We start from the raw sequence: 18179 nt of genomic DNA on the forward strand, positions 1-18179 counted from the left end.
TTGTTACTTCAGGTCATACGTTGTTAGCATCGAGTATTACTCCGAAAAGTGTCACTCTTATTTCTTAGTTCAGGTCATACGTTGTAAGCATCGCGTATTACTCCGATAAATGCCACACTTATTTGTTACTTCAGGTCATTCGTTGTAAGCATCGCGTATTACTCCTATAAGTGTCACACTTATTTAATACTTCAGGTCATTCGTTGTTAGCATAGCGTATTACTCCGATAAGTGTCACACGTATTTGTTACTTCAGGTCATACGTTGTAAGCATCGCGTATTATTCCGATAAGTGTCACACTTATTTGTTACTTCAGGTCATACGTTGTAAACATCGCGTATTACTCCGGTAAGTGTCACATTGTTACTTCAGGTCATACGCTGTAAGCATCGCGTATTACTCCGGTAAGTGTCAAACTGTTACTTCAGGTCATACGTTGTAAGCTTCGCGTATTACTCCGATAAGTGCCACACTTATTTGTTACTTCAGGTCATTCGTTGTAAGCATCGCGTATTACTCCGATAAGTGTCACACTTTTTTGTTAATTCAGGTCATACGTTGTAAGCATCGCGTATTATTCCGATAAGTGTCACACTTATTTGTTACTTCAGGTTATACGTTGTAAGCATCGCGTATTACTCCGATAAGTGCCACACTTATTTGTTACTTCAGGTCATTCGTTGTAAGCATAGGGTATTACTCCGATAAGTGTCACACTTATTTGTTACTTCAGTACATACGTTGTAAGCATCGCGTATTATTCCGATAAGTGTCACACTTATTTGTTACTTCAGGTCATACGTTGTAAGCATCGCGTATTACTCCAATAAGTGTCAGACTCATTTGTTACTTCAGGTCATACGTTGTAAGTATCGAGTATTACTCCGATAAGAGTCACACTGTTACTTCAGGTCATACGTTGTATGCATCGCGTATTACTCCGGTGAGTGTCACACTGTTACTTCAGGTCATACGTTGTAAGCATCGCGTATTACTCCGATAAGTGCCACACTTATTTGTTACTTCAGGTCATTCGTTGTAAGCATCGCGTATTACTCCGATAAGTGTCACACTTATTTGTTAATTCAGGTCATACGTTGTAAGCATCGCGTATTATTCCGATAAGTGTCACACTTATTTGTTACTTCAGGTCATACGTTGTAAACATCGCGTATTACTCCGGTAAGTGTCACACTGTTACTTCAGGTCATACGCTGTAAGCATCGCGTATTACTCCGGTAAGTGTCAAACTGTTACTTCAGGTCATACGTTGTAAGCATCGCGTATTACTCCGATAAGTGCCACACTTATTTGTTACTTCAGGTCATTCGTTGTAAGCATCGCGTATTACTCCGATAAGTGTCACACTTATTTGTTAATTCAGGTCATACGTTGTAAGCATCGCGTATTACTCCGATAAGTGTCACACTTATTTGTTACTTCAGGGCATACGTGATAAGCATCGCGTATTACTCCAATAAGTGTCAGACTCATTTGTTACTTCAGGTCATACGTTGTTAGCATCGAGTATTACTCCGAAAAGTGTCACTCTTATTTCTTAGTTCAGGTCATACGTTGTAACCATCACCTATTACTCTGATAAGTGTCACACTTATTTGGTTTTTTTTGTCATTTTAGAACGGCCTCCGATAAGTGTCACACTTATTTGTTACTTCAGGTCATTCGTTGTAAGCATCGTGTATTGCTCCGATAAGTGCCACACTTATTTGTTACTTCAGGTCATACGTTTTAAGCATCGCGTATTACTCCGATAAGTGTCACACTTATTTGTTACTTCAGGTCATACGTTGTAAGCATCGCGTATTACTCCTGTAAGTGTCACACTGGTACTTCAGGTCATACGTTGTAAGCATCACGTATTACTCCGATAAGTGTTACACTTATTTGTTACTTCAGGTCATTCGTTGTAAGCATCGCGTATTACTCCGATAAGTGTCACACTTATTTGTTACTTCAGGTCATACGTTGTAACCATCACCTATTACTCTGATAAGTGTCACACTTATTTGGTTTTTTTTGTCATATTAGAACGGCCTCCGATAAGTGTCACACTTATTTTTTACTTCAGGTCATACGTTGTAACCATCACCTATTACTCTGATAAGTGTCACACTTATTTCGTTTTTTTTGTCATATTAGAACGGCCTCCGATAAGTGTCACACTTATTTGTTACTTCAGGTCATTCGTTGTAAGCATCGCGTATTTCTCCGATAAGTGTCACACTTATTTGTTACTTCAGGTCATACGTTGTAAGCATCGCGTATTACTCTGATAAGTGTCACACTTATTTGTTACTTCAGGTCATACGTTGTATGCATCGCGTATTACTCCGATAAGTCTCAAACTTATTTGTTACTTCAGGTCATACGTTGTAAGCATCGCGTATTACTCCTATAAGTGCCACACTTATTTGTTACTTCAGGTCATTCGTTGTAAGCATCGCGTATTACTCCGATAAGTGTCACACTTATTTGTTACTTCAGGGCATACGTGGTAAGCACCGCGTATTACTCCAATAAGTGTCAGACTCATTTGTTACTTCAGGTCATACGTTGTAAGCATCGCGTATTACTCCGATAAGTGCCACACTTATTTGTTACTTCAGGTCATTCGTTGTAAGCATCGCGTATTACTCCGATAAGTGTCACACTTATTTGTTAATTCAGGGCATACGTTGTAAGCATCGCGAATTACTCCGATAAGTGTCACACTTATTTGTTACTTCAGGTCATACGTTGTATGCGTCGCGTATTACTCCGATAAGTCTCAAACTTATTTGTTACTTCAGGTCATACGTTGTAAGCATCGCGTATTACTCCGATAAGTGCCACACTTATTTGTTACTTCAGGTCATTCGTTGTAAGCATCGCGTATTACTCCTATAAGTGTCACACTTATTTAATACTTCAGGTCATTCGTTGTTAGCATAGCGTATTACTCCGATAAGTGTCACACGTATTTGTTACTTCAGGTCATACGTTGTAAGCATCGCGTATTATTCCGATAAGTGTCACACTTATTTGTTACTTCAGGTCATACGTTGTAAACATCGCGTATTACTCCGGTAAGTGTCACACTGTTACTTCAGGTCATACGCTGTAAGCATCGCGTATTACTCCGGTAAGTGTCAAACTGTTACTTCAGGTCATACGTTGTAAGCATCGCGTATTACTCCGATAAGTGCCACACTTATTTGTTACTTCAGGTCATTCGTTATAAGCATCGCGTATTACTCCGATAAGTGTCACACTTATTTGTTAATTCAGGTCATACGTTGTAAGCATCGCGTATTATTCCGATAAGTGTCACACTTATTTGTTACTTCAGGTCATACGTTGTAAGCATCGCGTATTACTCCGATAAGTGCCACACTTATTTGTTACTTCAGGTCATTCGTTGTAAGCATAGCGTATTACTCCGATAAGTGTCACACTTATTTGTTACTTCAGTACATACGTTGTAAGCATCGCGTATTACTCCAATAAGTGTCAGACTCATTTGTTACTTCAGGTCATACGTTGTAAGTATCGAGTATTACTCCGATAAGAGTCACACTGTTACTTCAGGTCATACGTTGTATGCATCGCGTATTACTCCGGTGAGTGTCACACTGTTACTTCAGGTCATACGTTGTAAGCATCGCGTATTACTCCGATAAGTGCCACACTTATTTGTTACTTCAGGTCATTCGTTGTAAGCATCGCGTATTACTCCGATAAGTGTCACACTTATTTGTTAATTCAGGTCATACGTTGTAAGCATCGCGTATTACTCCGATAAGTGTCACACGTATTTGTTACTTCAGGTCATACGTTGTAAGCATCGCGTATTATTCCGATAAGTGTCACACTTATTTGTTACTTCAGGTCATACGTTGTAAACATCGCGTATTACTCCGGTAAGTGTCACACTGTTACTTCAGGTCATACGCTGTAAGCATCGCGTATTACTCCGGTAAGTGTCAAACTGTTACTTCAGGTCATACGTTGTAAGCATCGCGTATTACTCCGATAAGTGCCACACTTATTTGTTACTTCAGGTCATTCGTTGTAAGCATCGCGTATTACTCCGATAAGTGTCACACTTATTTGTTAATTCAGGTCATACGTTGTAAGCATCGCGTATTACTCCGATAAGTGTCACACTTATTTGTTACTTCAGGGCATACGTGGTAAGCATCGCGTATTACTCCAATAAGTGTCAGACTCATTTGTTACTTCAGGTCATACGTTGTTAGCATCGAGTATTACTCCGATAAGTGTCACTCTTATTTCTTAGTTCAGGTCATACGTTGTAACCATCACCTATTACTCTGATAAGTGTCACACTTATTTGTTTTTTTTTGTCATTTTAGAACGGCCTCCGATAAGTGTCACACTTATTTGTTACTTCAGGTCATTCGTTGTAAGCATCGTGTATTGCTCCGATAAGTGCCACACTTATTTGTTACTTCAGGTCATACGTTTTAAGCATCGCGTATTACTCCGATAAGTGTCACACTTATTTGTTACTTCAGGTCATACGTTGTAACCATCACCTATTACTCTGATAAGTGTCACACTTATTTCGTTTTTTTGTCATATTAGAACGGCCTCCGATAAGTGTCACACTTATTTGTTACTTCAGGTCATTCGTTGTAAGCATCGCGTATTTCTCCGATAAGTGTCACACTTATTTGTTACTTCAGGTCATACGTTGTAAGCATCGCGTATTACTCCTATAAGTGCCACACTTATTTGTTACTTCAGGTCATTCGTTGTAAGCATCGCGTATTACTCCGATAAGTGTCACACTTATTTGTTACTTCAGGGCATACGTGGTAAGCACCGCGTATTACTCCAATAAGTGTCAGACTCATTTGTTACTTCAGGTCATACGTTGTAAGCATCGCGTATTACTCCGATAAGTGCCACACTTATTTGTTACTTCAGGTCATTCGTTGTAAGCATCGCGTATTACTCCGATAAGTGTCACACTTATTTGTTAATTCAGGGCATACGTTGTAAGCATCGCGAATTACTCCGATAAGTGTCACACTTATTTGTTACTTCAGGTCATACGTTGTATGCGTCGCGTATTACTCCGATAAGTCTCAAACTTATTTGTTACTTCAGGTCATACGTTGTAAGCATCGCGTATTACTCCGATAAATGCCACACTTATTTGTTACTTCAGGTCATTCGTTGTAAGCATCGCGTATTACTCCTATAAGTGTCACACTTATTTAATACTTCAGGTCATTCGTTGTTAGCATAGCGTATTACTCCGATAAGTGTCACACGTATTTGTTACTTCAGGTCATACGTTGAAAGCATCGCGTATTATTCCGATAAGTGTCACACTTATTTGTTACTTCAGGTCATACGTTGTAAACATCGCGTATTACTCCGGTAAGTGTCACACTGTTACTTCAGGTCATACGCTGTAAGCATCGCGTATTACTCCGGTAAGTGTCAAACTGTTACTTCAGGTCATACGTTGTAAGCTTCGCGTATTACTCCGATAAGTGCCACACTTATTTGTTACTTCAGGTCATTCGTTGTAAGCATCGCGTATTATTCCGATAAGTGTCACACTTTTTTGTTAATTCAGGTCATACGTTGTAAGCATCGCGTATTATTCCGATAAGTGTCACACTTATTTGTTACTTCAGGTTATACGTTGTAAGCATCGCGTATTACTCCGATAAGTGCCACACGTATTTGTTACTTCAGGTCATTCGTTGTAAGCATAGGGTATTACTCCGATAAGTGTCACACTTATTTGTTACTTCAGTACATACGTTGTAAGCATCGCGTATTATTCCGATAAGTGTCACACTTATTTGTTACTTCAGGTCATACGTTGTAAGCATCGCGTATTTCTCCGATAAGTGTCACACTTATTTGTTACTTCAGGTCATACGTTGTAAGCATCGCGTATTACTCTGATAAGTGTCACACTTATTTGTTACTTCAGGTCATACGTTGTATGCATCGCGTATTACTCCGATAAGTCTCAAACTTATTTGTTACTTCAGGTCATACGTTGTAAGCATCGCGTATTACTCCTATAAGTGCCACACTTATTTGTTACTTCAGGTCATTCGTTGTAAGCATCGCGTATTACTCCGATAAGTGTCACACTTATTTGTTACTTCAGGGCATACGTGGTAAGCACCGCGTATTACTCCAATAAGTGTCAGACTCATTTGTTACTTCAGGTCATACGTTGTAAGCATCGCGTATTACTCCGATAAGTGCCACACTTATTTGTTACTTCAGGTCATTCGTTGTAAGCATCGCGTATTACTCCGATAAGTGTCACACTTATTTGTTAATTCAGGGCATACGTTGTAAGCATCGCGAATTACTCCGATAAGTGTCACACTTATTTGTTACTTCAGGTCATACGTTGTATGCGTCGCGTATTACTCCGATAAGTCTCAAACTTATTTGTTACTTCAGGTCATACGTTGTAAGCATCGCGTATTACTCCGATAAATGCCACACTTATTTGTTACTTCAGGTCATTCGTTGTAAGCATCGCGTATTACTCCTATAAGTGTCACACTTATTTAATACTTCAGGTCATTCGTTGTTAGCATAGCGTATTACTCCGATAAGTGTCACACGTATTTGTTACTTCAGGTCATACGTTGTAAGCATCGCGTATTATTCCGATAAGTGTCACACTTATTTGTTACTTCAGGTCATACGTTGTAAACATCGCGTATTACTCCGGTAAGTGTCACATTGTTACTTCAGGTCATACGCTGTAAGCATCGCGTATTACTCCGGTAAGTGTCAAACTGTTACTTCAGGTCATACGTTGTAAGCTTCGCGTATTACTCCGATAAGTGCCACACTTATTTGTTACTTCAGGTCATTCGTTGTAAGCATCGCGTATTACTCCGATAAGTGTCACACTTTTTTGTTAATTCAGGTCATACGTTGTAAGCATCGCGTATTATTCCGATAAGTGTCACACTTATTTGTTACTTCAGTACATACGTTGTAAGCATCGCGTATTACTCCGATAAGTGCCACACTTATTTGTTACTTCAGGTCATTCGTTGTAAGCATAGGGTATTACTCCGATAAGTGTCACACTTATTTGTTACTTCAGTACATACGTTGTAAGCATCGCGTATTATTCCGATAAGTGTCACACTTATTTGTTACTTCAGGTCATACGTTGTAAGCATCGCGTATTACTCCAATAAGTGTCAGACTCATTTGTTACTTCAGGTCATACGTTGTAAGTATCGAGTATTACTCCGATAAGAGTCACACTGTTACTTCAGGTCATACGTTGTATGCATCGCGTATTACTCCGGTGAGTGTCACACTGTTACTTCAGGTCATACGTTGTAAGCATCGCGTATTACTCCGATAAGTGCCACACTTATTTGTTACTTCAGGTCATTCGTTGTAAGCATCGCGTATTACTCCGATAAGTGTCACACTTATTTGTTAATTCAGGTCATACGTTGTAAGCATCGCGTATTATTCCGATAAGTGTCACACTTATTTGTTACTTCAGGTCATACGTTGTAAACATCGCGTATTACTCCGGTAAGTGTCACACTGTTACTTCAGGTCATACGCTGTAAGCATCGCGTATTACTCCGGTAAGTGTCAAACTGTTACTTCAGGTCATACGTTGTAAGCATCGCGTATTACTCCGATAAGTGCCACACTTATTTGTTACTTCAGGTCATTCGTTGTAAGCATCGCGTATTACTCCGATAAGTGTCACACTTATTTGTTAATTCAGGTCATACGTTGTAAGCATCGCGTATTACTCCGATAAGTGTCACACTTATTTGTTACTTCAGGGCATACGTGATAAGCATCGCGTATTACTCCAATAAGTGTCAGACTCATTTGTTACTTCAGGTCATACGTTGTTAGCATCGAGTATTACTCCGAAAAGTGTCACTCTTATTTCTTAGTTCAGGTCATACGTTGTAAGCATCGCGTATTACTCCGATAAATGCCACACTTATTTGTTACTTCAGGTCATTCGTTGTAAGCATCGCGTATTACTCCTATAAGTGTCACACTTATTTAATACTTCAGGTCATTCGTTGTTAGCATAGCGTATTACTCCGATAAGTGTCACACGTATTTGTTACTTCAGGTCATACGTTGTAAGCATCGCGTATTATTCCGATAAGTGTCACACTTATTTGTTACTTCAGGTCATACGTTGTAAACATCGCGTATTACTCCGGTAAGTGTCACATTGTTACTTCAGGTCATACGCTGTAAGCATCGCGTATTACTCCGGTAAGTGTCAAACTGTTACTTCAGGTCATACGTTGTAAGCTTCGCGTATTACTCCGATAAGTGCCACACTTATTTGTTACTTCAGGTCATTCGTTGTAAGCATCGCGTATTACTCCGATAAGTGTCACACTTTTTTGTTAATTCAGGTCATACGTTGTAAGCATCGCGTATTATTCCGATAAGTGTCACACTTATTTGTTACTTCAGGTTATACGTTGTAAGCATCGCGTATTACTCCGATAAGTGCCACACTTATTTGTTACTTCAGGTCATTCGTTGTAAGCATAGGGTATTACTCCGATAAGTGTCACACTTATTTGTTACTTCAGTACATACGTTGTAACCATCGCGTATTATTCCGATAAGTGTCACACTTATTTGTTACTTCAGGTCATACGTTGTAAGCATCGCGTATTACTCCAATAAGTGTCAGACTCATTTGTTACTTCAGGTCATACGTTGTAAGTATCGAGTATTACTCCGATAAGAGTCACACTGTTACTTCAGGTCATACGTTGTATGCATCGCGTATTACTCCGGTGAGTGTCACACTGTTACTTCAGGTCATACGTTGTAAGCATCGCGTATTACTCCGATAAGTGCCACACTTATTTGTTACTTCAGGTCATTCGTTGTAAGCATCGCGTATTACTCCGATAAGTGTCACACTTATTTGTTAATTCAGGTCATACGTTGTAAGCATCGCGTATTATTCCGATAAGTGTCACACTTATTTGTTACTTCAGGTCATACGTTGTAAACATCGCGTATTACTCCGGTAAGTGTCACACTGTTACTTCAGGTCATACGCTGTAAGCATCGCGTATTACTCCGGTAAGTGTCAAACTGTTACTTCAGGTCATACGTTGTAAGCATCGCGTATTACTCCGATAAGTGCCACACTTATTTGTTACTTCAGGTCATTCGTTGTAAGCATCGCGTATTACTCCGATAAGTGTCACACTTATTTGTTAATTCAGGTCATACGTTGTAAGCATCGCGTATTACTCCGATAAGTGTCACACTTATTTGTTACTTCAGGGCATACGTGATAAGCATCGCGTATTACTCCAATAAGTGTCAGACTCATTTGTTACTTCAGGTCATACGTTGTTAGCATCGAGTATTACTCCGAAAAGTGTCACTCTTATTTCTTAGTTCAGGTCATACGTTGTAACCATCACCTATTACTCTGATAAGTGTCACACTTATTTGGTTTTTTTTGTCATTTTAGAACGGCCTCCGATAAGTGTCACACTTATTTGTTACTTCAGGTCATTCGTTGTAAGCATCGTGTATTGCTCCGATAAGTGTCACACTTATTTGTTACTTCAGGTCATACGTTGTAAGCATCGCGTATTACTCCTGTAAGTGTCACACTGTTACTTCAGGTCATACGTTGTAAGCATCACGTATTACTCCGATAAGTGTTACACTTATTTGTTACTTCAGGTCATTCGTTGTAAGCATCGCGTATTACTCCGATAAGTGTCACACTTATTTGTTACTTCAGGTCATACGTTGTAACCATCACCTATTACTCTGATAAGTGTCACACTTATTTGGTTTTTTTTGTCATATTAGAACGGCCTCCGATAAGTGTCACACTTATTTTTTACTTCAGGTCATACGTTGTAACCATCACCTATTACTCTGATAAGTGTCACACTTATTTCGTTTTTTTTGTCATATTAGAACGGCCTCCGATAAGTGTCACACTTATTTGTTACTTCAGGTCATTCGTTGTAAGCATCGCGTATTACTCCGATAAGTGCCACACTTATTTGTTACTTCAGGTCATTCGTTGTAAGCATCGCGTATTTCTCCGATAAGTGGCACACTTATTTGTTACTTCAGGTCATACGTTGTAAGCATCGCGTATTACTCTGATAAGTGTCACACTTATTTGTTTCTTCAGGTCATACGTTGTATGCATCGCGTATTACTCCGATAAGTCTCAAACTTATTTCTTACTTCAGGTCATACGTTGTAAGCATCGCGTATTACTCCTATAAGTGCCACACTTATTTGTTACTTCAGGTCATTCGTTGTAAGCATCGCGTATTACTCCGATAAGTGTCACACTTATTTGTTACTTCAGGGCATACGTGGTAAGCACCGCGTATTACTCCAATAAGTGTCAGACTCATTTGTTACTTCAGGTCATACGTTGTAAGCATCGCGTATTACTTTGATAAGTGCCACACTTATTTGTTACTTCAGGTCATTCGTTGTAAGCATCGCGTATTACTCCGATAAGTGTCACACTTATTTGTTAATTCAGGGCATACGTTGTAAGCATCGCGAATTACTCCGATAAGTGTCACACTTATTTGTTACTTCAGGTCATACGTTGTAAACATCGCGTATTACTCCGGTAATAGTCACACTGTTACTTCAGGTCATACGCTGTAAGCATCGCGTATTACTCCGGTAAGTGTCAAACTGTTACTTCAGGTCATACGTTGTAAGCATCGCGTATTACTCCGATAAGTGCCACACTTATTTGTTACTTCAGGTCATTCGTTGTAAGCATAGCGTATTACTCCGATAAGTGTCACACTTATTTGTTACTTCAGTACATACGTTGTAAGCATCGCGTATTATTCCGATAAGTGTCACACTTATTTGTTACTTCAGGTCATACGTTGTAAGCATCGCGTATTACTCCAATAAGTGTCAGACTCATTTGTTACTTCAGGTCATACGTTGTAAGTATCGAGTATTACTCCGATAAGAGTCACACTGTTACTTCAAGTCATACGTTGTATGCATCGCGTATTACTCCGGTGAGTGTCACACTGTTACTTCAGGTCATACGTTGTAAGCATCGCGTATTACTCCGATAAGTGCCACACTTATTTGTTACTTCAGGTCATTCGTTGTAAGCATCGCGTATTACTCCGATAAGTGTCACACTTATTTGTTACTTCAGGGCATACGTGGTAAGCATCGCGTATTACTCCAATAAGTGTCAGACTCATTTGTTACTTCAGGTCATACGTTGTAACCATCACCTATTACTCTGATAAGTGTCACACTTATTTGGTTTTTTTTTGTCATATTAGAACGGCCTCCGATAAGTGTCACACTTATTTGTTACTTCAGGTCATTCGTTGTAAGCATCGCGTAATACTCCGATAAGTGCCACACTTATTTGTTACTTCAGGTCATTCGTTGTAAGCATCGCGTATTTCTCCGATAAGTGTCACACTTATTTGTTACTTCAGGTCATACGTTGTAAGCATCGCGTATTACTCTGATAAGTGTCACACTTATTTGTTACTTCAGGTCATTCGTTGTAAGCATCGCGTATTACTCCGATAAGTGCCACACTTATTTGTTACTTCAGGCATAGACTAAGAAAGGTTTCACAAGGACATCCCGCGCGGAGAGCTCTCCGCCTTTCCCAGTGCATTGGATTTCTCTCGGTTCTCCTTGAGCCGAAGCTGGGACGAACGGCCGCGCTCGTAGCGAGTTTTCGCGAAACTAGTGATCACGTGGTGTTAAGGTCGTCTGCTTAGGTTTTAGTATTATGCAATTTTTTAAAGCAGATCGAGTGGTCTTTCAGCTTGCCGAATAAGAACTTGAAAAGGTAAATTAATTTACATTTTGAATATATATTACGAATTTGTGTTATAAAAAAGATTTGGTTCAATTAGGTTGTTTTCAAACCTTGGATATGCCTCAAAATAAAGGATGTATTCATCCCAGGTGTAGAAGTGATAGCCGATATGCTATGAAAGAACACATGAGCAATGTGTTTTTTATTCCCTTTCCAAAACCAAAGCGCCAACATGAAAAATGCTTGCGCTGGCTCGCTTGGCTAAATTTGGATCGTCCAAACTTTGGAGTTGAAAATGTAAATAGCTCTACTTATGTTTGTTCAAAACATTTTTATGGTGAAAATGGTCCTAAAGAAAACTCTCCTGACCCAATTGAACTTGGTCTGGAAGATCATCCAAGACGAGAGAAACTAAAAGCAGTAAGATTCAATAAGCCTTCTCAAAATGTGCCTATTTCTCCACCAACTGATTTGGATGTGGCGTTATATATTGATGTAGACCATTCTGGAAATCCACTAATAGAACCTGAAAATGATATTGACCAAAAAACTAAATCTTCAGAATTTTCTAATATATTTTCTGAACATGATTATTCTCTTGATGCAGTTTCTCAACATCCGATGTTATTCAATTTTGCGCTTCCTCCAAATTGGTTTTTAACCTTCTTACCGGATGAAATTAGATTGCTTAAAATGTTTCATATTAACGGATTTGCTAAAACTAATGTGCTCAATGTGATAATTAGTAAGGATTCATCTTATAAAATTGAAGTACTTGGAAATTTACTGACCAACCGTGTAATTCTTCTGGAACTTCCCACTTATATTTCTCACAAAAATATCCTTTTTGAAATTTTAAAGAAATTAGATTCTCTGCAAGTGTGTGTGGGAAACTCAAAGAAAGATTTTATCGATTTATATGAAAGGATGAATTCCAATACAATTCAACTCTGTTCTTACACGAATCATTTACGTCACAGCAGTTGTGAATTGTTGAGCGATCAGTCTTGCTGCATTTCTTGCATAAATATGACCGGCACTTTTCGAAAAATGATGTCAAGAAAGCGTCATAGTGGTGAAGAAAATAATACACCATATAAATTGAGAAGAATAATCAATATGAATAAAGAAGAATTAGTTTCTAATTTAAAGCAGACCATAACGGAGAAAGATGAATTGGAAAAAGAATTAAATGTCTTAAAAGCAAAAATTAAGAAACAAATAGAGTCAAAAGGAAACTATATTGATATTGAGGAAGCAGATCAAGATATTCTTATTAGAGCTCTTGAAGAACATGTCAAAATAGTTAAAAATGAAAAAACTGAAGAAAGCAGAAAATTTGCTGATATTTTCTTAGAAACTCAGCTTAAGATGCTAAAGGAAACACACCCAAGCCTGAGACGGTGGGATCCTTTGGTGGTTCAGTGGTGTCTCTACATGTACCGAAAATCGCCATCCTTGTACAGAGTATTAAGAGAGACTGAGACGTTACAGCTACCATCATCCAGTACCTTATTTCGTCATAATGTTGACTTCAAAACTGAACCCGGATTTCTGGACAAAACGTTTGAGAAATTAGTGAAAGAAGTAAATCTTGACTCGCTTCCGCCACACCAACATTACTTTTGCCTATTATTAGACGAAATTAAAATAAAAGAAGATCTCGTTTATAAAAAAGCGAATGGAGACATCATTGGCTACACTAAATTGAACGATACTTATGACAAAATAGGAGCTATGGAAAAACCTTTGACTACAGAAAAACCTATCGCTACACATGCACTGATGCTCATGTTGAGAGGGGCTACTTCAAGTATAAAGTACCCCTTAGCTCATTTTGCCACCATTTCTTTATCCGCTGAAGCGCTTGAGAGTATTGTATGGGAAGCCGTAAAAAAACTCGAAAGTTGTGGCTTTAAAATTTTATGCGTAATCGGAGATGGAGCTTCGACAAATAGGAAATTTTTCAATTCAAATAGTAGTAAAACCCACAATTACAAATGCGACAATCCATATTCTATGGAAGACAGAAGTATATATTTTTTATTCGATGTTCCTCATCTTTTAAAAACTGTACGGAACTGCGTGTTTAGTAGCACAGATGATGGAAAAACTAGAAGACTTCTTATAAATGGTCAAACCATAGTATGGAAGACATTTGAAGAAATATTCAATGAAGAACAAAGTAAAGCTGGAAATTTACGGAAACTGCATAAGATAACTTCAGAGCACATCTATCTAAACAATTTCAGTAAAATGCGTGTAAAATATGCAGCCCAAATATTATCAGAGTCAGTAGCGAATTATTTAACCCAAAAAAACCAGGAAAGCCAAAGCGAAACTATCAAGTTCATCGATATGTTCAACACATGGTTTGATATCATGAATACCAGAAATTCTACTGAAGGTTATCACACTAGAAATTCAAAATTAAATCCGTTTAAATGTGCGAACGATCACCGCCTAGAGGTATATATATATATATATATTTTCTGTTGTAAAATTATTTTATACTAACACAACTTTTTGAAATAATAATTACAGTGGTTAGAGAAGGTATTTTTACCCTACTTGGAGAAGTGGGAGAAAGAAGTTCTTGAAGCGCCAGGAAATCTAACCAAAGATCAAAGGAAAAAAATGTTGCTGAGTCGGGAGACTCATACAGGATTGATACAAACAAGTCAGTAATTCTGTAAATAAAATTTGTAGCCATTAACATAAAAAACTAATTCGCTTTTTCTTTTCAGCGAAAGCAATGTTGGAAATAATTCCTTTTTTGATCGGAAAGGGAGCAAAATTTATTTTCACAAGACATTTTAATCAAGATGTTTTAGAACATGAATTTTGTACGCATCGTCAGTCATGTGGAACTGCAAGCAATCCCAATTTGGATCAACTGTCTACCTCTATCGGAAACTTAAATCAACTGAGAAGCGTCAAATTAAGAATATCTACTCGTGGTGAAAATACAGAACAAATTGATACGTAAAAGAGGAACTTTATTTTTAGGAACTTTAAAGTAAAATTGAAAATTTGTTATTTTAATTTATCACAACTAAGCTTGACTAGTTTTGTAAAAAAAAAATAAAAATAAAATACATTGTCATATTTAAATTCAAGTCACTAAATTTTCCGCTAAAGCTTTTCTCAACCTTAGTTTACTATTAAGTTTGGTCGTAGCTCTAGATTTCAAAATCTTCTTTCTTGCTTCGGCTTTAAAATAATTACTTAATTTTTTTCGTTCTCCATTTCCAAGAGTATTGCACAAAGTTATTGTTATTAATTTTAAAAGTGAGTCTGATTTTTTATCATTTACCAAAGCCTTCTCCGTAAAATACTTCCATTGCGTCAGAACTTTTCCACTTTTAAACACACTGTCAAGCGCAATATTCTTCTTGTTTGTTGTACATCTTCCATCATAAGATTGAGACACTATATCCAGCAACATGTTGAAAAAAAGGAAGGCCTCGTGAGAACAATAAAGCAGACCGCCTCGATCCTGAATTTCAGTCCATCCAGATGGAACGCATCCCAGCTCAGTTTCTGTTGAAGAAAATTCTAAAACTTTTTCAAGTTTCATTGCCTCCGTTGAGTGTTTCAGTAATTTCCGCAGCAATGTTCCAATCACATAATGTAACTCTTCGGGGTTTTCTTTATGACAATTTTCGAAATTGTTTTCATTTTCTCTTTCATCCTCTGCCGGAATAAATGAAATAAAGTTGTTGACAATTTCATCCAATACAAATCTTGAACCCACTTTTTTGCCTTTAGAACTCAAACCTTCATCCTATAATACAAATTAAATTGTTATAAAATAGTGACATTATTTATTGTAGTACTGTTCAGTGGCGTAGACAAGGGGGTTTTCGGGTCTAGGCCCCACTTAAACCTACCTTTGACTGTACTAAATTTTCACCCCTTCTCGATCCCCTCTTACCATTCGCATACTTAGACCCCCCTTAACAAATTTCTGGCTACGCCACTGGTACTGTTGAACAGTCCCGAAAGGTTCTATAGACGAAATAGTCTGCAAGAGAACAGTTCGGGACAGAAGAATAGTTTTCATCTAATTATTATACTTTTAAGTGATCCAAAGATCCAATAAAAGACTCCATTATAGCTGTATTGTTTTGAATATTTTTGACATTCTGCCAATATTTTGAAGTAGATATTCCTGATAGATTTTTTGAAACTATAGGACTCCAGAACATGATGTCTTTCAAAGAGATCTGAGCAAGCCAAGCGTATACAGCTTTGTATTCTACAGCATGGTACGTTCGTCCATTTCCTTTCAGATTCTGAAGACATTCATTAAAGAATATTTCAACAGAAGAGGCAAATTTATCTTCTTAATAGTTACACAACGACGTTATTAGTTAAATCACAATTAAATTTCAAATAACATGACATACTTACTTGTTAAAGTGTGTTTTAATACTTTCTTCTTTCTAGGTGTTTTAATTCTAAAATTAAAATAATAAAGTTGAGAATATATATATTTTCAAAACTGCACAAAGTTCTAATATGATTTACTTAGAATTTTCTGCATCAAGTTCATTTTTTCTTGCAATACATTCTTTACAAGTAGTTGACAGTTTTGTATCTACTATATCTTGTACTGTACTTGGAATATTCACCAACTCTTCATCAGTCGAGAAAGACTCTAAACAATAATTTAAAAATAATTTAATCTCATGTCATAGACAAAATTTGGTTAAAAACATTTACCATTAAAAATACTATCAGTAGGTGAAACTCCATCATTTGATGAGAGAGACGACATAGATTCTAAAAAAAGTTATAATTTATTTACCTCTATAGAAAAAGCTCATTTGAAAATGAAGTACATACCGTTAAAAATATCGTAATAATTTTCCATCTTAGTGTCAGAATCCATTTCTTAGTCCATTAATAAAACAACGCCTAACACCGAAATCAGCGAGAGCATAAAAGCATGCGAAACCTTTCTTAGTCTAAGTAGGCTTAAGAAACAGCTGTGAGGATTTCGCAACTTCCATACAACTACCAACCACATGTTAATATTTTAGTCCTTCAATTTATATGGTCTCTGTTCGGTCAGTTCTAAGTTCATGCTTTAGTCTTTGGTTTGCCCCAGTATTTTGAGATAGTAGCTCCATCTAGCGGTGAGACTTTTCACGAATTAAATTTTACCCGCGGGATGTCCTTGTGAAACCTTTCTTAGTCTATGCTTCAGGTCATTCGTTGTAAGCATCGCGTATTTCTCCGATAAGTGTCACACTTATTTGTTACTTCAGTTCATACGTTGTAAGCATCGCGTATTACTCTGACAAGTGTCACACTTATTTGTTACTTCAGGTCATACGTTGTAAGCATTGCGTATTACTCTGATAAGTGTCAAACTTGATTTGTTACTTCAGGTCATACGTTGTATGCATCGCGTATTACTCCGATAAGTCTCAAACTTATTTGTTACTTCAGGTCATACGTTGTAAGCATCGCGTATTACTCCTATAATTGCCACACTTATTTGTTACTTCCGGTCATTCGTTGTAAGCATCGCGTATTACTCCGATAAGTGTCACACTTATTTGTTACTTCAGGGCATACGTGGTAAGCACCGCGTATTACTCCGATAAGTGCCACACTTATTTGTTACTTCAGGTCATTCGTTGTAAGCATCGCGTATTACTCCGATAAGTGTCACACTTATTTGTTAATTCAGGGCATACGTTGTAAGCATCGCGAATTACTCCGATAAGTGTCACACTTATTTGTTACTTCAGGTCATACGTTGTATGCATCGCGTATTACTCCGATAAGTCTCAAACTTATTTGTTACTTCAGGTCATACGTTGTAAGCATCGCGTATTACTCCGATAAGTGCCACACTTATTTGTTACTTCAGGTCATTCGTTGTAAGCATCGCGTATTACTCTGACAAGTGTCACACTTATTTGTTACTTCAGGTCATACGTTGTAAGCATTGCGTATTACTCTGATAAGTGTCAAACTTGATTTGTTACTTCAGGTCATACGTTGTATGCATCGCGTTTTACTCCGATAAGTCTCAAACTTATTTGTTACTTCAGGTCATACGTTGTAAGCATCGCGTATTACTCCTATAATTGCCACACTTATTTGTTACTTCAGGTCATTCGTTGTAAGCATCGCGTATTACTCCGATAAGTGTCACACTTATTTGTTACTTCAGGGCATACGTGGTAAGCACCGCGTATTACTCCGATAAGTGCCACACTTATTTGTTACTTCAGGTCATTCGTTGTAAGCATCGCGTATTACTCCGATAAGTGTCACACTTATTTGTTAATTCAGGGC

General features: G+C 37.7%; 2 protein-coding genes across 2 annotated transcripts; one reads left to right on the forward strand and one right to left on the reverse strand.

Annotated features, from left to right (window-relative positions):
• The first annotated feature begins 14077 nt into the window (after positions 1-14077).
• On the forward strand, positions 14078-14959 carry LOC149946501 (uncharacterized). Its single transcript, XM_090172196.1, has 3 exons — positions 14078-14330; positions 14406-14541; positions 14609-14959. Exons 1-3 carry the CDS (start codon positions 14118-14120, stop codon positions 14848-14850), a joined length of 591 nt encoding a protein of 196 aa, XP_090028322.1. The 5' UTR covers positions 14078-14117; the 3' UTR covers positions 14851-14959.
• Positions 14930-16986, reverse strand: LOC149946502 (uncharacterized). Its single transcript, XM_090172195.1, has 6 exons — positions 16713-16986; positions 16590-16649; positions 16395-16524; positions 16278-16324; positions 15941-16209; positions 14930-15648 (listed from the first exon to the last, which is right to left on the reverse strand). Exons 1-6 carry the CDS (start codon positions 16756-16758, stop codon positions 14977-14979), a joined length of 1224 nt encoding a protein of 407 aa, XP_090028321.1. The 5' UTR covers positions 16759-16986; the 3' UTR covers positions 14930-14976.
• Between the last annotated feature and the right edge of the window lie 1193 nt (positions 16987-18179).

Source organism: Leiobunum rupestre, chromosome 4, assembly GCF_980474605.1.
Source record: "Leiobunum rupestre chromosome 4, qqLeiRupe1.1.hap1, whole genome shotgun sequence".
Classification (NCBI taxonomy): domain Eukaryota; kingdom Metazoa; phylum Arthropoda; class Arachnida; order Opiliones; family Sclerosomatidae; genus Leiobunum; species Leiobunum rupestre.

Bases quoted from the DNA above. Each gene is read 5' to 3' on its own strand.
- LOC149946501 (XM_090172196.1), top strand. From the start codon at position 14,118: ATGCGTGTAAAATATGCAGCCCAAATATTATCAGAGTCAGTAGCGAAT. The intron at 14,331-14,405 runs GTATATATATAT...TAATAATTACAG, and splicing joins CGAACGATCACCGCCTAGAG to TGGTTAGAGAAGGTATTTTT. The intron at 14,542-14,608 runs GTCAGTAATTCT...TTTTCTTTTCAG, and splicing joins TACAGGATTGATACAAACAA to CGAAAGCAATGTTGGAAATA.
- LOC149946502 (XM_090172195.1), bottom strand. From the start codon at position 16,758: ATGGATTCTGACACTAAGATGGAAAATTATTACGATATTTTTAACG. The intron at 16,210-16,277 runs GTAAGTATGTCA...GTAACTATTAAG, and splicing joins ATTAAAACACACTTTAACAA to AAGATAAATTTGCCTCTTCT. The intron at 15,649-15,940 runs GTATAATAATTA...TTTGTATTATAG, and splicing joins GATCTTTGGATCACTTAAAA to GATGAAGGTTTGAGTTCTAA.